This window comes from Anas acuta, chromosome 17, assembly GCF_963932015.1.
Source record: "Anas acuta chromosome 17, bAnaAcu1.1, whole genome shotgun sequence".
In the NCBI taxonomy this organism is placed as follows: domain Eukaryota; kingdom Metazoa; phylum Chordata; class Aves; order Anseriformes; family Anatidae; genus Anas; species Anas acuta.
In genome coordinates this window covers 13,750,915-13,772,646 of record NC_088995.1, presented here as the reverse complement: position 1 = coordinate 13,772,646, position 21,732 = coordinate 13,750,915, and the positions used below count along the sequence as shown (strand labels likewise).

Here is a 21,732-nt window from a genome sequence, read left to right as displayed (position 1 = left end):
ATGATCTGAGTTTGAGAGATCCAAAACAAAGTGACACGGTGACAATTCTAAGCAGTGAAAATTCTAATAGTATTTATCCTATGCTGTTTACAGAGTGACAAAGTGTGAATAACATTCAAATCCCCACTGTTTCCTTTTCTTAAAGATTGCTGGAATGAATCACCATGGCTTAGTAGAAAATTGGAGCACATGATTATCTGTTAATCCAGGATCTTTGATAAGTGCACCCATTGAAGACTAAGTGGAATTGTTACCATTGTTATATCATGAATTGGATTCATATTCAGACAGACACTCTATTGGCTGGTTATCTCTGCCAACTTTGGATTTCCCTTCTTGTGCAATGCACTGGTATAAGGTATATTAAAGACAAAATGTGCATTTCAAATATAAAGTAAGTGATGCTGCGAGCCAATGAAATTGAAGACTCTGAGATCATTTAGCATTAGATGGAACTAAGCTCACTCATTCAGAAGCTTTGGAAGCACACAAGACATGCAGCCTCAGCTGCATGGATATCTGGACAGCTGCCTTGCTCCACAGAAAACATTCTGCAGACTGCCTACCTTGACAGCAAATAGATGGAAAAGGAACATTGTAAGGCATCCTGGTTCAGCTGGAGCAGACATCTGATAGTGTCTGCTTCTTAGTCTACCTCATATGTTGTATATGCCAAGAATAAAGTATACTGACATCCTTCCACATTTCTGCATGGCCCTATTATTTCTTCTGCTACTTTTTTGTATGTAGCTAACTCATTTATTTTGCTCTTTTTGTAGGATCTGTGTTATTCAATATCCATCTTCATTCTCATGTTTTACAGCCTACACGGTCCTTTTTACATTTGGTTTTATTTTGCTTACTCTACCTGCAAAGCTGCAATTAATGAGGTCCAATGTGTTCCACCAATGAGAAGAGCTTTTAAGATTAAAGGATACCATTAGCAGAAAAGGAAATTGGTATAGAATGTTATCGAATAAACTACGACTGGAAGAGGGTTACTAACCATTACTATAGCAAATTGCTGGAACAGCTTATGATTATCTAGATCATCTTACACAACATTGTCACTAAAGTTTTTATTTATCACCAAAAATCCAAATGACTGAACAAACCAAATCAAAGTAACTTTAAAATGGATCTAGATGGGCCTATGAGAAGATGAACTGACTACAGAAGGGGAGGAAAGACTATACATCTCAAATTTTGTGAAACATTGCATCAGCCTAGGTACTTCCACTGCCAACCATTTCTATGTGGTCTGTACAAGAAACAAAAGTGCCTGCATTATGCTGAGCAACTTGCATGGAGGCAATTGTGCAATACAGAAAACTCCCTTCAAAAATCTTTCTGGAAACCTTAATTAAAAAACAAGTCTGAGGGTGTAAAAGCAAGCAAACATCCTTTATGAGGACAGCAGAAGCTTTTTTGGAAGTTAATTGACCCTGCAGTGCAGATGCCATGAGTGACAGGCAGACTACTCCTACCTTGCTTCATTGAACCACTGCTCAATGTTGATTTAAGTGAACCTGTGTTGGGGTGATTAGAAACACACCATCAGTTACTGTGTCTGAATTACTGAGGCAGTACCAGTTTAGAGAATTTTTTAAATTACTACATTTAGGCTACTACAGTGGTTTTTCCTCAAACCTGTTAAGGACAAGAGCAATCTAAGGTTGTTTTTTTTGTTTGTTTGTTTGTTTTTTTGGAAGAAATCCAGACCATCTTGCACAGTATTGTCACAAAGGTCTTTGTTTACAACCAAGCAGGAATTGGGATGCACTCTGAAAGCACTCTTGCTACTTTTATTTCCTCCCTTTGTTCTTTTCTAGCTTGCATGCATGAGATTTCTGGCACTGGCTTCATAACACCACTCAGATGTTCTATGAATCACCACCAGTGTGTGGGCCACAGGCTGAAAAATACCACACCAGAAAACTGTGAATTAAGGCTCACTAAAAGCAGTGGAAACCCATATACTGACTGTAATGGGCTCCGGATCACACCCACTGTGGATCTATGGATGGACCTAATATCTTATATCACAGACCTGTAAGTTATATCATCCTCTCTTCAAGTTTAAGTCACACTACTAAAATAGTAAGTGGAAGCTTGCAGAGATGCTACAAAGGCTGCACTCTGAACTATGAGGACTTCGAATCCATTAGCTCTGTGGGACCATCAGATTAGCATCTTATACTGGAATTAATTCTATTCAATATAAGAAGAAATCAAGGACATGAAGAAACCAGTCCTCTTTCTAGAGTTAGTTTTCCCCCTGCAGAGCAGGGTGAAGTAGCCTAACATCGTCAAATATGTACCTTCAATCTACTCATAATAATTAGTGTTATCTAAATGTCTCTGAACTATTTAGAATCCACTTCATTTTGAACTGTCATTAATATTGCAACAGGCAATATTATGAAGACTGGTGAAAATCAAGTAATTTAATGTAACACTTTAGAAACCAAACCTGCAATGAACCTCGGCTGCCTCTTCAGCTTTTGTGCAATCAATCAGTCTGGAGACATGTTTACATATCCTAGGACCAGTGATAGACTGCCACTAGACTTGGCATCCACAATAACCTTAGGAGGCTGATTGAATGAGAATGCAGTATGAAAAGTCAGATTATCTTTTGATTCTCTCTTTTATTAAATAAAACAGATCTTTATTGAATGAAGCTGCTTTTATTAATACCTAAAACATTAGTTGGTGTCACAGAGCTTGCCAGTCCCACAGAACTAATAAAAGAAAAGACAGAAGTAAAAAATGAGAGCATTACAGGAAAATAGAAACCAAATCACATTAAACCAGCATTGCAGCTGACAAATAAAACATCGGTCTAGCTGTAGAATTTTTAAGTTTAGTCTGAATTTATGATTTTTGCTGAAAGAAACCAAAACTGGGCTTCTCCCAGAAGTACACTGTGGCAAGAAACAGAATGAGCGCAAAAAAAAAAGTGCAACTCAGTTTCCCCTTCCCTCACATAATGCCTCAAAAGACAGTAAATTTAATGCAGCTGGGACAATACACAAAAACTTTGGTTTCATGGGAACAGCTTGAGACCTAAGCTAGAAAGATTTCTTTTATCTTTTGAATTTTCAGGCTAACTTTTTTGATTTCTGCACATAGACAAAGCTTAAGAGAAAAACTCTTACTGACCATACTTGTACTTTATGTTCATCTAAGCAGTAGCCATCTGAAATCAGCATGCAGTGAAATTTCTATACATATCAACTGCACAGCAAGAGCAGCAGGTGCCTGGGTCAACACTGTTACTTCAAGAAAAAGCACATGTCCCTCATCATCACCATCAAAATCTGTCAACATGAATTGAATTTCAATTCTGAACTCCTGTCTAGTCACCATCAAGACAGAAGGGGAAAAAAGAATACATGCGTTAAAACAAATAGAATCATCAATTTTAATCCCTTATACAACACCATTTTCCATTCCTATGTAGTCAGTATTCCAGAGTAATGACACAAAGTAAGTAGTGCTGAAACACAGGTTGTTGCACTCCTCAGCTTTTCATTTTCCATGTTTCTATTTATACTACGTTCACAGTGCACTTCAATGTCAGTGAAAGATCTGCACACACACATCTTCAGAAATGGCCCACAGCACCCTGGAAGATGGAACATAACCAGGGAGCTCAGCAGTCTTGTTCTTTGCACACCACTGCCAGTGGATGCACAAGTAAAATTAAAATGAAGGAATATGGCTCCCTATATAGCCACAATTCACAAAGATATAATCCACTGAAATCATAACTTAATTATTTCAGCAATTACTGTGGACAGAATGACATATTCTGACAGGAAGTATCATCATGAAATGAATAAAACTACATAGAGAAAGCCAAAGAGAGTTTGTCCGTGATGAGACAAAGATATTCTATACTATAAGATTCATTGGGTATCAAGAGGGTTCAACCAATACTATAACATGAATAATTTCAAAGGAAACAGTAGCAAATTAAATCCAAATATCCTCATGCTTATCTCCTATAATGCAGTCAAAGCTAAGCATTTGGGAGTTTGGTTTCTGGGAGTTTTTTTCCCCCAGTTTTCCTATAGTTAGAGGATGGCATTGCTGCAAATGGAGTATCCACATCTCTAGCCTGTGGGGAACACTCTTCAGGCTATACAAGGTAATCCTGCCTAACACATCTGCCAAGCCTCCACACTGATAAGAACTGAGAGAAAAAGCAAATCAAAACAGCAGCTACGTGGCCTGAGATCTCATTAGAAAGCACTTGCAGGAAGATTTCAGCCCAAATGACAACGTGGAATGCTCAGCAGAACACAGGCAGAAAGTCACTACGATATTCTCTTGTTTTGTTTCTCTTAGCTTATAATTAATTTCAAATTTCTTATTGTTGTTGTTTTATATTATGGATACTTGCTGTCAAATAAAAAGGCTCCTCCACCTTAAGTCTCACTATATACATCCTAAAATTATTTAGCTACTTTCAGGAGATGTTCAGTTCAATACAGACTTAGGCAAGGATGGAATCTAGTGTTCAAGTACAATATCAAGTTTTCACCCTACTCCAGTGAAGCTAATGAGAGTTTTCCACCTTAAACACAGGAACAAAATGCCCATGTGCCTGTTGTATTAGTCTGTTTTCATTAACATCACCTGGGTTTGTCTATTTTTTCAACTGAATATTTCCAAAGAATTTTTTCACAGCTGATACCAAGTAGTGACATACCCAGCTGACTGCGGGCAAGCACTAGCTACCTAGAATGGAGTCAAGAAAAAACAAACAAACAAAACAAAACTGTGTTGAGGACAAAGCTGTAAAATGCAGCTGCTTCCCTAACTACAGTTACATAGCATTATAATCTCTCTCTCTGTACACATACACATATATATATACACACACACATTTAGGCTGTACAACATTTTAAATACATAGACTATATCATCAGTGACAAATTGTTCCAATAAGAACATGAAGCTCACTATAGAAAACAACATTTTACTACTCAAGCTGGAGCTATTTTCTCCATATATAAGATAAAAGCAAAGCAAAACCACAATAGTATTCTCAAGTCTTCAGCATTATTACCTGAAACATTTGGAAACTGTGCAGGAAGAAGGTGCGTTGCCATGGCTCTGTGTAATCAGCCACAGACCTACACACAATAGACAGCTGATTGCTGTTGCAGGTTAAAAGATTTGGTATCTCTTTAGGAAAACTTTGTCATTATACTATAAATGAGAAATTTTTTCTATTAGTAACAGAACAGCATCAAAGAAACATGCCCTGCAGCAGTAATCAAGTCTGATTTATATTTTTGTTTTGTGTTCATCTTCTTACAGGGATTGAGGGGGAAATCAACCTTATGCATTGCCTAGTAAATCTAAACCTGCTGTATATCTCTAGATACAGAGATAGATATCTCTCTGGTCTCTTCAAAGTACTAAGGCATAGTAGCACAGCTGGAGTCTGTTACATCATTTGGGGACAGACAATCACATTAAATGTAGATATCTATATTACCAAATAGCAGAGTCCTAGCTACCACATAGTACTGTGTGGGATGTCTGAAGTGCAAAATAAATAGCACAGAAAATGCCAGTAATTCTAATAGAATCCTGGGGAAAAGTGGGATTTAATGGGAAATATCAAATTTAATGGCACTTTATAATACATAGAAAAATCTCGCTCATCAGTCTCTATAGTATTCTTTTCAACCTGAGAGACCTCCTTTCCTTGTGTAAGTTTCCGCCTATGTTTATCTTTCAAAGGAGAAGTAATATTTAAAAATAAAATCATACATGAATGTTATAATTGCTGAGCTGGCAATAAAGCAAGCACTGTACTCAGTAGGACTTAAATGCCACTTATACCCCAACCTTGGAATAAGCTGCAATCTCAGTCAAGCCCTCTGTTAGTGCAGCATTAAGGCTGCAAACTGAAACACACCAAAAAAAAAAAAAAAAAAAAGGATTCTTACTGCATTCATAGCCTATTCAAAGTACTGATATTGCTCATAATAAAATACATAACTCGCAGCCTAGCTGGGTAATCAAAAGCTACTGGTGTGCCATGTGAATGAAGTAATCATTTCAAAAGACTTAGACTTCCAATCCCTGCTGCTAATGCATTTCCAATTGCAACTTTAAAACTGTACTTATGTGGGCACTGCATTTAGGTAACATTTGAGGAGACTTATAATTTTGTTTCTTTCTTTTTCAACCTGTTCTAAGGAAAGAAGGAGAAGTGAATTTTACATAGGGAACCGCCACAGAAAGAGACAGCTATGTACTTCACCTTCTGGCAGTAAACTCAATATTGGATACAAAACAATTAGTAAAAATAACTCACTTAAGAAAAAAAGTGTTGATATCTTGAAATGTCAAAGTGTTAAGAGTAATTAATACCTTTTTTTAATAGTGATCTGTCTCTAAGCAGAACTCTATCAGTATGTTTGCAAACTCATAAATTAAATGTATATGCTATTACTCCTCATGAAAGAGCAAACATGCAAACTTTAATCTTGTTTTCCTGACAAGATATAGCTGTTAACATGCAATGCTTTTGCAGTACACATGTATACTTGTCCTAACTTACATTACACAGGAATGCTTATCTCAACTAAGTAGTGCAAAAATATATTTATCTTTGGCTGCAGCCATAATTGAAAACTTTAAGTTCAAAGAAATATTTAAATAGGCACAGACGTGTGCACTGTCCACACACTGGTTTTCTGATCCTTGCTGTAAGCATACCTGTGGGCAAGATACCACTGAGGCATCTGAAGACTTGCTGTCAGGACACTCAAACTCTATTCAGCATGCAGAATGCCAGGCACCTGGTTTGGGCTCTTGTCACGGCTTTTAAACATTTCAGCAAGCACGTATTTCTCTGGTCCAGTTAAACACTGCCAAGTCTAAGGTACAGGATTTTTAATTTGAAAAATCACACAGAATGGCAGAGCAGCTAATTCCGATAGCCCATACCCTGAAGATTTCAAATTTCAAGACAATAAAACCCTTTGCAATCCAAAGATGAGTTCCCAACTCAGCTCACCAGCAGCATCTACTACAGGATCAAAAATATGCTATGCAGGTAACAAGTGTCTCCCTAAACCACTAGGCTGCCACAGTCAAACAAAAATAAATAAATCCTGCCACTGAGAATTTCCCACCAGGATATCTTTGTTTTTGACTAACACATGACTCCCCCCCAAGTCTTGCAGTCATGAATTGTGAGTATCAACATTCAAGACATCACAGAGAGAGGGGACAGAGGTTGTGTATGTAAAATAAACAACAAGATGCAGTGAAACAGAGTGAGCCTTACCTTTGGAAAAAACTGCTGCCAGGCTCAAGAGGAGAGGCGACAACAGATGCCCCATATTGCTAATCCCAGAAGTACACATCCTAGGCTTGGTAGGGAAGTGAGGGCTGAGTTTCACGCACTTTGTAGTCAAAATACAGATTGGTCAGCTGAAGAGACTGCATTTTCAGCAAAGGTCATCTTGAGAGCACAAAAGGCGTTTCCTTCGGAGAGAGGACTTACTTCTTTAGCTTCAGCCCTCCCCTCTCCTCCCTCCTTGCTTCAAAACAGACGATGCTGAAAGAAAAACCCTCTCCTCTCGGGAAAGAAATAGCAAAACGGTGCGAGCGCACCCTTGGCCCCGAGCCGCAGCTGCGGGAGGCGGGCGAGCAGCCCCCTCCGCAGCCCCCCGCGGCCAGACGCTGGGCAGGGGCCGAGGGCTCTGCGCTCACCCAGCCCGTGCCCGCAGCCCGGCGAGGCCGGGGCGCCCAACTTTGCCTTTAGGCGCTGCTGCTCAGCCCGCAAAGCACCCAGGCACGGAGGCAGGGTTGTGTTGCTGTTCGCTTTTTTTTTTTTTTTCCTCTTCCCCCCCTCTCCCCCCTCAAGTTCTCAGTCTCCTCATTGACTTGGTTGACTTTCCGCCAGCGGGGGGGCCAGCGGCACGGCAGCGCTCACGGCTCTCGAGGCCAGCGGGGACCTGGAGCCCCGGCTGGGGCAGCGTGGCTGGAGCCCGGCCCGGGACCCGCGACCCCTGCCCCGGCCTCCCCCCCGGCCGCCCGCCTCCGCCGGCTCCGGCCCATCCTCCGCGAGCCGCGGTTGCTGTTTGAGGCAAGGCAGAGCCTTAAGGCGGGAGGCGTCACGGAAACCCCAAAAAGATGAGGGAAAGGAGCGGCTAAAGAAGCGCCCCAGCCCAGCCCAGCCCAGCCCCGCCTCGCAGCGGGCAGCCCGGCAGCCCCAATCCGCGGGCAGGGGGGCGCGGAGCGGGGCGGAGCGGGGCGGAGCGGGGCTGCCGGGCCCAGCCCCGGCGCCCCCCGGTGCGCCCGCTCCCAGCCCCAGCACCCGGGGACCGGCGGTTCAGGGAGTCCGGGGGTAGACGAGCCGCCAGGACACGGCCACAGCCGCGCAGGAGCCGCCCGCGGTGCGGGTTCGTCCCCTGCGCCTCCCCCCCCCCCGCCGTGTCCTCATCCGCTGGGGCAGGCGAATGGTGATGCCCAACAAAACGCGCAGCCAGAACGGGGAAGCAGTGAAGACTTGGGAGCAGAACGCGTGATGCACGTTGCAAGAACTGCGGGGAAAACGCCTACGTTTCCTCTAAGTGGTGTTCAAAATAAAGTGTTGGGGAGAGGTAGCTGCCCTGAGGTTTTCCTTTACAGCGGGTGGGAGTGCCAGAACCATTCGGCTAGCACAAACCTTCGGTCATGCTCAGTAATGAGACTTGTATTGCACTTGGCAGATAGAAAGGCAGCAAAATGCAATTTACTACAGTGCTAGCTAAAGAAAATAAAAAAGCAGCTTTGAGAACTTATAACTACTTTTTCCCTTCATAGAGTACGTGTTTGGGAATGAAAAAAAACGTTTTTTATATTACGAGCTGCATGACTGAAGCTTTAAAGTGGGTCAAAATAAACTGAGTCTGAGTGCACACTGAGGCTGTGTGCACTGTTTGCCAACACTCAGAAATACACAATCAACGATGTAATGAGAAAAGGCAGTATTTTGTGTGACAACACAGAAACATTCTAGATCACATCAGTCTTAGAAGTATCGCCAATCCTAGAGAGGTTCGCCAGTCCTGAACTGAAGCAAACCTCTAGAAATGATGTTATACCTGAAACAGGTGTGCCATCTCAGAACATCCGCTCTCTGAAGAAAGAAAAAAATGCTATTGACATGATATGTTGTCACCAAAAACTTACAGTATTGTCCAACACAGAAGAATTGTTATTAATTAATAGTCTGTATCCAAGATAAAACTATCTTGTCATTTGGGGAAGCCAATGCCCAGCTTCATTCAGTAAGTAGGTGACATAGGCCAGCACAACACACAGTTAACCTGTGTTCTGGTGGATAAAGAAGAGCTTCACATATTCTTTGAAAAATGCAAAGAAGGAATAGCTTTCTCTCCAGATGTGCGTGGGGGGAATTGTTGCCAGCGTTTCTTTAAGAAGAAAAAATAGATTTTCCTGGAATTAAAAAATAAGATTATTTTCTCCTCACTTTTAGAGCTTCTGGCTCTCTGGCCAGTGCATAGCTTTTGTTTTTTGTCCTTTTGGGCAACATTTGGTGATGTTTTGTCCTACTGCCTTCCCATCACTCAGTGACAACTAGACAGATAGAATGGCAGCAGCAGTGGTAGAACTGCAGCTTTAATGCCAGCTGTACTATATTTGTAAGACTACATTCTTTCCCTTTTCATTTTGCAATGCTGCTATTGAAATGGCAGATTTGGAAGCTCTTATTTAAATTTCCAGCAAAAATGTGGAAACTAGGGATCCTTTATCCATGTCCAGAATGATGCTATTCACTGAATAAATTTCTAAGTTTAGCATTGTGATATATATTTTTTTAATTTAAACTGTTATTTTTCCTTAATGTTTTTAAAAGTCACGCTAAAAGGTCAGTAACCCATTATTAAATTTTATGCTTCACCACCCTTCTCTCTCCAAAGCGCTCAGCAGACATTTGACATTCAGCAGGCAGTAATGGGCACACAATGTTTTGTCAACATCCTCCTCTCCTGCCGCTACACCGTTACCCCCAGGAGCCAGCTCTGGCTCTCAGGCCTTTCCAAGGCTGACCCAGTTAGCAACACGCTGATGCCTCCCATCCCACCAGGAGTGAGCGTACTCCTTCCTTGCATTCGCCCAGCAATCCCTGTACAGCAGGAATCCCCCTTCGTGGGCATTTCAGCAATGTGACAGCAGAAGATTAGGCTGCTTGCTGGGTTTCACTCTGTACGGGGGGTGTCCAGTTCCGGGGCCTCCCTGTGAGTGCTTCAGCACCACAAACTCTAGCCCAGGCATCTAACACTTTGCGATTAGCAATGGAAAGCTTTCCTAGACACCAGCCGCAGAAAAATCACATCAATTCATGCTATTCAGTAATGAAAAGGCATCTTCCTGTTTTTTTGGCAAGTACGTCTAATCTTTTCTGGGTAATTAATGCAACTAATCATGAAAGAAGAACTGGCTTTAGGAAAACACAAGAGACAATGAAGGGTCTTCCAGAAGTGCATCTCCACAACCTACGACAAACTATAATGGTAGAAATCCATCCAGCAAATTAATGAGAAAATCCATTGTTACCCTGAGACTTCTTGTTTCATCTTCAATGCGATCTATCAATTGATAGATATAATCTGCTTTATGTAATTAAAATTACTAATTGTTCTAATCAGTTTATTGATTCTCCTTTTTGTTGTTGTTGTTGTTGTTGTTTTATTCTTTTATTTTGTTTTAGAGACATTCCCTCATTAACGGGCTAGAAGTACAAGCCTAGAAGGGGTCCTATGGACACAGCAAAGAATCACAGACTAAAGTGAAGACCAAAGCCAGGTGGAACGGGGAAAAAATGTTTCTCTGCCCGCTATTCTATACTCCTACATATTTCCACGTCAGTTGGAAATTTTGCTCAGTATCTTACTAAGTGTTTTAGAGGTGGAAACAAATATTTATATAAAGATATGGAAACAGAGAATGTATCCAGTGATCTGAAAGCAAACAATCCATTTCAAAAGCCAATTGCATTCTAATAATTCTCTCTGTGTCCACAGACCTGGAATAGCAGGGCATATTACTGACTCTTTTAAATTGAACGGTTACACATTTTTTCTCCAGAAATATTTTTCACTTTCCATTAAACCAAGAGAAAAATCCTGGCACTGCTGAAGTCAGCACATACTTTACCATTGATTTTTACAGATAGATTTTTATCCGCTCTTCCCCCCACACACACACTCACACGTTGCTTGAAGATTGCACAGATAGCCTTGAAATGGATTATCTGGGCTTGTTACTGCACAACATCCAAAATAAATAGCAGTTAGAATCATAGATTCAGAAGATGAAAAGGAATCAGCATGATCAGTTTGACCTCCTGCCAATTTTATACAATTTAATGTGTTGTCTTCAAAACGTTTAATAGGCATGAAGCAGCAGGTGTACTGTGACTGCTGCTCATAAAGCAAAACACCAGTTGTTCCACTTGTGGAAGTTTCTATTTTATTTTTCTATCACTTTTTTTTTTTTTTTTTTTTTTTTTAATCACATCTATCTGTGGTCTCTTCCCTCTGTTTGGGTTAGGCAGAGTCTTTCAGGAAGGGACTTCTTTGTTGCATGTGCACACTATGTAGCAGCCAGCTGAGTCACGGGCAGCAGCTGAAGCCTGTTTGTGATGTTCCCACATGAATAATATGAAAATCAGGTGGAGATAATGGAAGACACCACAAAGACCAAACTGAGTCACACTCTTCAATTTCATATTAATGTCTGGATCTTTCTCCCTTTTGACATTAACCAGAGCTTAGATTTTTGTTTCAGTGACAGCAGGATGAAGCATTAAATCTTTAATTTGTTTGAAACTAATTCTTATCTGTACATTCATACCACAGAAATAAATAATAATAATAATAAATAAAATCACTTGGTTTGTTTACGATGCTTTTGTTGTATGAGAAAAGCAGATTCTGTTCAAAATCTTCACCAGGCTGAAATAAAAATCTATCTATCTGACAGCTTGTAGTTCCACTGTCAACTGTAATACCCCTTGGAGTGCCTATCTCTTTAATGATCAAACGCTAACCTTCTGGTGAATAGTATTCCTATCAGGCTACTTTATGTTGCTGGGCTTTCTGTCAGTTCACAATAGCTGGAAAAAGTAGATGATGTCAGTCAGTTTTCTCTCTCCTTGTTTCCAATGAAAACTCAGAAATAGCTTAGTTCCAAATGAGTTCCAAAAGTGACAAAGAACCTTATCACAACAGAGGTAGGCTGTTATCAGCCAAATCAGCAGCTCTCCAATAGGCAAAAAGTGTATCTAAGAGGGCTTTTTTTATTTGAATTAATGAACTAATATATTAACCTGCTTCGTCTGATGGTAGGATTTTAAAAGCTGCTTTGGCTGCTACTGTACTCGCAGTACAATAAAGTGCACTGATTTATATGGACCAAATCTCGTAAGATACAGAGGCCAACTTGAGTAAGAGCTCAATAAATAAACTATCCAGTAAGTGGTGCACATCAGGAAAAAGAAAAGCACTAAAGGAAGAAATATATATATCATGAGAAAATTAGTAGGCACAAACAAAACTCCAGCTTTCTGGCTGGGTTGAACTGAAGCCTCCAGAGCAGTGAAATGCTATCTCCTGGTGTAACTTGTGCTTCCTGAGTTACAATCAGTGAAGTAATCTCAGGGGCTGGAGAACACACAAGCGTAAACACATGACAGTGCCCAATGTGAAACCCAGTAATATTCTCAATAGCATAACTTTCAAACTGACAGCTGTTTTTAGCAGCAGACAGCATGAAGTAACAGAACTGAGGATGTTGCCATAACTATTCTGAGACATAACTAAAGGCAAGTAAACGTGATGTCTTACAAGCTTCTGAGATGGCAAAGCCCATTTAAAATTACTATGGACGTGATGTTTTCAACAATGTTTTCAGTATGAACCAGAAATAGAATCCTTGCTGTTTAAAAATATCCTTGTCTTTATATAGACTGAATTAGGGACTTTTAATCAGAATGCCCCAGGATGTGGTATATACAAAAAAAAAAAAAAAAAAAAAAAAAGTATTTTCTATCTTCCCTGCTGAATTCCATCCCATTTCCCTCTTTTAATTAATAAGCTATTACTGATTGTGATTTTGATGACCTACAGAGGTTTTTTTAATTCATCTTTTAGACGTTCACTTTTAATGGAAATAAATATTGAAAATACATCAATTTTTGTTAAAAGGACTAGAAAATACAGCTTTATGCTTACTCATCTGATGATTTTTTAGTATAACAGACATGAAATACACTAATTATAGTTTTGTTACACATCACTGTGACTAGAGGTCAGATAATCAGTGATCAATGATTTTTTTTTTTTTTTTGAGAAACAATTCATGCTTTGTGGCCATCTCCTAGAATCCAAGTGCACAGGCACAGCATTTACTAGTGCCATGTGTTGGGAGTTGTGTTTAAAAGGTGTGCAGTTTCTCAAGACCCAGTGAAATATGGGCATAATTACTTCTAGGCTGACTGCACCCTTAGAATGAAATACACAAAGAAATACAAAACAACCGATGAATTTGGCAGAAGCAAGAAATTCAAATATATGAAAAAACAACAACAACAACAAAAAACAGCTTCAAATAGTTTGCGATCTTTCATAAACACATCTTTGTAAACACATATGGTGTCTACTTATATGTATACACTAGACCTTAAAACGCTTGCCTGTTTGGGAGACAAATACATGTATTACTGAACTTCATAGCAAAATAGGCTTGCTGCCAAGACCAAAATCAACCATGTTTTCTACTAGATGCTTGCTAATGATGGAGTGCTAGTGACCCCTAGTGCTATTTTTTTTTTCTGTGAAGCTTGAACCTGAGACTCCTTATGGGAGAAACAGCATATTTTCTTTTCTAAAATTTAACAGGAATTGGAATCTACTGAAATACATAACAGGTAAAAGTGCAAAGATAAAGAAACAGTAAAACAAAAGCATTCAAACAAATAGCAGTACTTCCAGTTTGTAAAGTTGGAGCATTGATACACCCTGTTTTTTAAAAAATAGAATTTCTTAAATTAACTGAGCACGCGCTATTTTGAAGTATACAGAAAATGTCTATTTCCCTTCCTGGATCTGTATTAGATAATAAAAATATTTTGTTCCTCAAATCACTGGCAATTGAATAATAATGTTTGAAATATCTTTATCTGTGTACAGAATTCTATATACCTTAAATTACACTATATTAAGGGTTGATCCATAAAGTTTAAATCTTTAATAAATTTCTAATGAAGGATAAACAATAGTTATATCTGATGGGTTTTGTTAGCTGCTTATGGCTAACCTGACATTGGAGTGTTTATTTGTTCTTTATAATCTATCTGTGAATGGAAGATTAAAATAAGTCTAGCAAAATGAGGAGGTATATTAGAGCCAAATTCAAACCTAGTCCAGAAGTGTAGCTTTTAAAACTAAATCTAGCTTTCTGATTTTATTTATCATCATTTTATTTCAGTTCTTGAGATGTGCTCAGTTTCAGTAATTTTTCAGGCCTCATAACCATTATTTTTGTGCAGTAAATCCTTAATCAGCTATGTGGAATAAACAGGAAGTAGAAGGATTCATGATGCATATAATATACATATTTACTTTTCAAGCCTTCCTTAAAGAAGGCAAATATTGCACACAGTTCAACTCACACTCAAATTTTTGCCTTTTTTCTCCTCCAAACCCTCATTCTTATCACAGATGGGAGACCATATGGTAGGAAGCCCTTACAGTATATTGGAAACAGCTTCCACATTATAGTAGATTTCATATTGAATCTGCAGAGTCAGTAAATAGGAGGAAGCAACTGAAGATATCTAGAGTATTTTTACCTTCTCACTATAAACATCGGCTGTCCTTGGAGATTAAGCTTCAGAAGAAGGAAACTGGGGAGGGGAAAATTACACTAGCTCCATGAATGTACAGAAAGAAAAAAAAAAAAAAAAAGAGAGAGAGGAAAAAAAAAAAAAAAAACACCTTTGAAAGTAAGGTTCTATTAACAAGATTTAAAATTGCACGCTAAATTGGAAAGCCAAGGGATTCACTGGTAATGAATTTACAGCAACAAAACCAAAAGAAAAGTAAAGGAAGAGAATAAGATAATAAGATGGTTTAGGAGATTTCATAATAATAATAACAGTAATGACTTGATCCTAAATAGGGTTTACCAGGACTACCTTCTGATGTTTAAAATTCCACCTGAAGGGAGTTGCTGACATTCAGTCTGGAGACACTGATCACTGAGTGGTCCCCAACCCCCCAGAATGGCACCAGTTTGCTGCCTGTTACATTTGTTTTGCGAATAAAAACCACAAAACAACTCCAACAGCCTGCAAAAGCCCATATGGAAGAAGTGAATGTTTGGTTTTCCCTTTCAGTTTCTACTGGGAAAATGAAGTGTAAATTTTTAAATCCATTGAACTGAATTGATACTGCACTCCAGTGTATCATAGGAGAAATGGTCCTGCCATGAAGCCTTGCTGATAGAGAACCAGCAGATGAAGTAGTCAAACTGCAATTTTCTTGAGGAACCAGATAGCACAGATTAATGTCATGACAACTTAAAGGAAGAAAACAAAACAACATAAAAGAATATTGATGAGTCAACTTGACTCTTTATCCTCTAAAATAGTGTGGTTTCATTATTCCCCATGACAAAATCAGATAGGGGAATGCCTTTCCCAAAGAAAAACTTTTATATATATTAACAAATTGTTTCCAAGTAATCAATCAAACATCAGTCACCAGATATCTTATTATAAGCAGCTTGTTGTTCTATATTTAGAGGCCTTCCCACAACTGCCATCCAGCTGAAGTGCATTTGGAAGAAAAAATTACAGAAGAGCACTGACTATTTTTTTTTTTTCCATTGAGCTGAACAATGTTAATTTGATTGTATGTTTGTGTCTGCAAATTCCTTTCCTCCATGTAGCTTGTATTTCCATGATTTGGGCTGCCACTCAGGGTGTTATTCATGGGCTTACACACACAGAGGCTTGAAAACTGCAGAATTTTCTGTAGTGTTAGCTACCAAAAAATGAGAGACTATGCTTATTTCATAACCCTGAAAGAAATCCAAGTACTTTATCCACCAAACCTTGAGCAAGCTTGTTATTTTGCAATATAATGCATCAGCTCTCCAAAATGCTGGTCTATCCATAACCTATCCTGTTTCAACCAGTGTGAAGCCAGTAAGGGATGCCTAAAATCAAACTCAACATGGTAATTAAATGCAGACTAAAACTTCCTGGATTATTCTGAACACCATTTTAAGTTCTGTGCATCTTTGGGGGTATTAAACCGAGTACTGACACCTTTCAAGTCATCTTTGTTCCACCAAAGTCAGTCATTGCTGATGGAAATTGCTTGAAGTTTAATTCATTTTTGCTTCCTGATAAGCCCAGGATCAGGCCCTGCACATGATAGACTTGCCTGTGCATCTAGAAAGAATCTAGATTTCTTTCTCTGAAAACTCATTTCAGTCTAACAGGCGAGGATATTGACTCCATGCAAATGCCCAAATCCTATAATATGAGTATAAATATAAAACACAGCAAAGTTTGCAGCTACCTGCTCATAGTCTATTGAGGACAAACACAGCTTAGAGAGCACCTTAGTGGCTAAGGCCATTAACAGCTAGCTTTTCCTGAGGTTAATGAACAGAAGAAAACATCTTCTATAGAGTTAATGCTCCCAAGAAATGCCCTGAGTCATGATCATTACTGTGATTTACATTCAGTAATAATGCTTTGCATTCAATTTATAGCATTTTCCATCTCAGAATGGCTTACAAATATAACAGTATTCTTATTTTTACATCTTAAGAAGACAGGAATTTTAAACGGAATGGAAAATGAAGTAACACAGACAGAATATAAAACAGTATAGTACAGTTTTGAATGAAACACGTATTTTCTTAGTTATATCTAATCTTCATGCGTTTCTAAAAATAAAAAATAATTTTTAAAAAGTACTGTGCCACTTTTTCATTACTCTAATTAGCTTTATATGTGCACTAAAGCTGTGCAGAAGACAGTTCAATTTCAGAACGGATTTTAAATATGATTCACTACATAAAATTCTTTTCTTTCTGTACCAACTTTTATAATGAATACCAAAGCGATTTATAAAAAAAATATATATATATGAAGACATCATAAATTGAAAGACAAAAACATTTCAATTCCGTGGATTTAAATATCTTTCCTAGTATTCTTCCAAAACAAGACTACAGCTCAACTGACCACAGCTCATGAGAGATTTGTATATCAGCAGAAATAAATGTTGTTCCATTTATGTTTCTCTGACCAATGTGAATGGCAGTATAATGCCTGTAAGGAGATTAATTGCGAAGGGATGAACATTGAGGAAAATTGTAAGAGTAAATATACCACGACAGATCCTAGCTCTTAATATTTGAAAGAGAGATATTAGAGTTATTGTATGCCTAGTTTTTAAAAACACCAGCCCTCACCAGTAGCCCAATAGTCAAGTAGGAATTTAGGAATGCTTATGAGTAAATGATGTTATAATCACAATAGTGCAAATGCATAAGGAAAACAAGGCAGAGAAATACAGGAAACATTTGCACAAGTTTAAAAAACAGATAAATTCCAGGTAATCTATTTTCTCTTCAGACTTGAAGTACAAATTTCAAAGTTAAATAGAAGTTAAAAGTCCATAATCTGAGAGCTCATGTAAAACTCCACGAAGATACATAGAAGACAAAGAATAGAATGATATTTCTTTTCCCTGTTAGTAAGATCAACAAGAACACTCAGCTCCTTCAGGTCACTGTAAAAATAGCATTACTAACTGTAGCACATTCATGACCTCTCTCTGGAACTACCTTTGAGGACAAGCCAGGGATGCTCAACATTGTTTCACTTTGATCACTAACGCATATTAAAATCAGTGGTGCAGTTGAGAGACCTGATGGTGAGACGTACTGGGGTTCCATTAGTCCTCTGCAGCTCTAATTGAGCAATAGCCCACCCCCTCCTACTTCCCCCATACTTTTTTTTTTTTATTTAAAAGCCAGTAGAGGTAAGGTGCTGATACATTGTGCAAATTGCCATGCCATCTCTGATATTTTATTGTAAATTCATGACAAGCATTTTATTACAAGCACAACAACCTACTGCAGCTGCATCAAAGTCTCAACCATACGTAACCATTTTTTAATTTCTTCAGCTAGCTGAAGCTTGTTTTCCAGCTAGAAGAAAAGACTAGGAGCTTTCTAAAGCAGGGGGGAAGTAATTCTCCTCTAGTACAATCTTTAGAGGAAACAGGAAGAAGTTAATGAGCCCTCTTTTACATAATTAGACCTCTAGTAGGCTATCTATCTGCCTGTGAAGAATCTTGCTGGCAGCAAAGAATCATTTCTAACTGCCTGCTCTCCCCAAGACTTTAAAGGTTTCCAGCCCTCACCTAGCAACAGCTCTGAGCTGCTGACCTTCTCAAAGTCATGACTGAGTTACTCAATGCCCTAATTAGTTACAGCTGCTCATAGTTCATCAACTGTAGTTAACCAGATGCAGATGAGTCTGGTTAATCTGTGAAGTGAACAGGCACAGCGGGGTTAGACAAAAAACAGAACTTTGCCAAGTGAGCCTAGTATTGTCACTTGGGGCTTGGAAGGAGGTGATTACTGTGACTGCTGGTGTTTGTTTCCAAAACACGCTCATAAGTAAAGCTAAAATTCTAGGGAAAGGGTTTTCTGTGCTTATTTTGAGATTACACTTATATTTTCCGTTTTCTGGACTGTGGCTAGTGAGCTACACTAGACCACAATAACAGATGACCTTCAAGAAAGGAGTAAGAGTATAATCAGTTCCACTATATGCTTCCAGTAAGACCATGGAAGAATTATTCAAAACCATCATGAAATCTCCACTAACGTGAGACTGAGTGATACCAGTGTAGTGATACATGAAACTGCTTTTATGGAAACCCATTTCATTTTAGATGCGCCTTGTTACGTGCCCCTCCCCTCCCCCCCCCCCCCCCCAAAAAAAAAAAAAAAAAAAGGAAGGAAGAACATTAATGAGACAATGATGATTATATGAATGCTAATCCAGACTATAGCCTTGTTTGGTTTCTAAACACACAGGATTAAACAAAGACTCTGGGCATGGGCATATCTGTCTATGTCCTTCCAGTCAGCCTCCGACACTTTGCCTAATTTCAACCAGCAGAGTCAGTAATAATTAAATTCTTTGAAGTCCATGATGAAGGTGGCCAGACACAGAAAACTTCTGAGAAGTGTTTGGTTAGGCAAAAGGTGCACTTTGAGTGCATTCTTCATTAGACCCTGCAGTACCTGCAGACAAGAAATTCATTACGAATGTCTGAATCACAGGAAAATCTCCAATTATACCTTCCAGCTTTTTAGGGACCAATCAACTACTGCAACTACTGCAAGTCTTTCTAAAATACTACTGCAAGTCTTTCTAAAAACTGGCTTCATTAGTTCTGATGTTCACAAAACTATTTGGATTTTCTATTTAGAACTAAATATTAACTTATTAATATTCAACTTATTCTATAGCAACTAAGTAGATTATATATAAAGCTTAAGGAATATAAATCAACTTTTATTTTTCCAAAGTGTTTTATCTTCTAAAACTATTACTCTTAATTTTACAGAGAAATTTGTTGGCTTTGTTTTTTAAATAAGAATTCTTTCATTACTTGAGTTTAAGCACTTAACGTGATTCTCATCTAACTCAGACTTGCTTATGCCATTAAAACATGATTAACTTCAAAGTCTTGGTTTGTGAGTTACAAAATGAGAAAAATGTACTCTCTTAAATCTTTGGATTATCATCAAATGATTTCATTTGGTCACGAGAGAGTTGCCAAAAAAAAAAAAAAAAAAAAAAGTTTTTGTTAATTGGTCATCTTAGGCTTGTAGGAACAGTTACATATAAATATTTTCAAAGAGTTTGTTTTCACAGATCTCCAAAACAAAGCAAGGTCTACCTCAAGATTAGATTAAATGTAATCTTTACTTGAAAATCACAAATCTAGACTGAATGCTGAATAAGGTGACTGGCAACATGCAGCAAAAATCTGATTCTAGCCTGCATAAGCCTGGAAAAATTTTCAGTGACAATTAAAAATTGCATTTTTCCATCAGGAGTATGGCACTGTGGTGACTCTTGAGCCTGGTGGTTAAGGCAGTCAGCTGGGAGGGCATAAGGAGTCTTTTTCTCAGGTTAATTTTGTATTCAATGATAAACGCTAATTAGATAAGCAGTACCTGGACTCTCCATTCTCCTTCCAGGCTCATACATTTTCCATCCTTTGTTGTACTGTGACTTAGCATTAAAAGAAAAGAAAGCCTATAGCTGGAGGTGTGGGTGTCAGTCTCCTTAAACCTAGGCAAAATTAGGCTTTTTATTGGATCTGATCCACAAGGCTTGTCTGGAAACCCAGGAAATCTGTTTTTCCTATCCCATAGGCTTATGTTTAAACCACAAGATTAACTGCTGACTTCAAACTTCTGAGACAATCATAATCTTTATCATGCAACTGAGCTTCCTGATTATTGATATCAGCTTAACTTTTTCCTCAGAGAAGTGCAAGCTTTGGATATGCTCTTAGCATTTGTTTGATCCTTAAGTAGTTATTCCGTAGCATTCCAACCTTCTGTATCTTGTCTAAGGTCAAGAATTTGAACTCCCTACTTCTGTAATTAGCATCAGCTCATACAGGTGGTTACATGTAGGTCAGAAAAGCTTTTTAGGTGCATAGCTGATCACAGTGGGAGTGAAAACACTGTAGTACTGATTCTGTAATCTGCAATTCAAAAATAGATTCTTTTCAGCATCATTTCAAGTTGTTTTCTACTCAGAAGCTTAAGCAAATATCAGTCAAGCTAGTGCCACCTTTATACGGTAAGAGTCTCTGCAATGCTTTTTAGGATGATTTAATCAAACAATATAAATTAGGACATGCAATTGATACAATTCATTATTTTTATCTGAAATGATGCTATACAGGATTTTTTTTTCTCTTTTTGTATGTTTTCTATCCTACTAAGAATACCATAGTCATGTAGACCAAGAAAAGTACAATTTTGCTTACTGGACTATTTATATAAAGTAATAGATTTCTACCACTACCTTTTTTTCTTTTTAGTCTACAGAGTTTAACAATCCTTTCCCAATACCTATTTCATGTGCAGAAATAAAGCTTTTATCCTGGAACATTATTGCCAGTTTTTACTAGCCACAGTTATCTTTGTTTAACACGTAGTAATCCAGAAAAATTTATAAGTACTTGTCAGAAAATGTTGCGAGATCTTGTTACGTTATTAGGGTTTTATATTGATTGAACACATGGTCAGTAAAAGGTGCATTAAAACAGTTGTCATAAAATGGAGCTTACAAGGTAAACTACATCCTTTTTGCAATTTCTATTCTATTTACATAAAAGCAGCTGATCTCACTTTCATTATTCTGCTCTCTCTACTGAATAAAAACATTTTAACTTAAAAATGTGGCACAGTATTGTAAGAACTCCTGCATGCTAGGACACAAAGAGGTATTGTGCATAACTGAAAATTACAAAATTTAAAACAAATATTGGTCCTGTTCATGAAGTCTGTTACAAACGTCACTGGATTAAATATTAAACCACAACATTGAATAGCTGGAAG

The 21,732-nt window shown here is 38.3% G+C and overlaps 1 protein-coding gene across 4 annotated transcripts in view; it reads right to left on the bottom strand.

Annotated features, from left to right (window-relative positions):
* The window catches only part of TMEM132D (transmembrane protein 132D), a 262,231-nt gene extending 254,017 nt beyond the window's left edge, over positions 1–8,214 (bottom strand). For 2 of the 4 annotated variants that reach the window (XM_068653582.1, XM_068653580.1), the window contains exon 1: positions 7,322–8,213. Coding sequence is in view for 2 of the 4 variants with exons in the window: in XM_068653580.1 (XP_068509681.1) it covers positions 7,322–7,400 (79 nt within the window). In the remaining 2 variants the exon portion in view is untranslated. Of the gene's footprint in view, positions 1–7,321 lie in introns of all 4 variants that reach the window. The other 2 variants (XM_068653581.1, XM_068653584.1) reach the window with 2 other exon arrangements.
* Between the last annotated feature and the right edge of the window lie 13,518 nt (positions 8,215–21,732).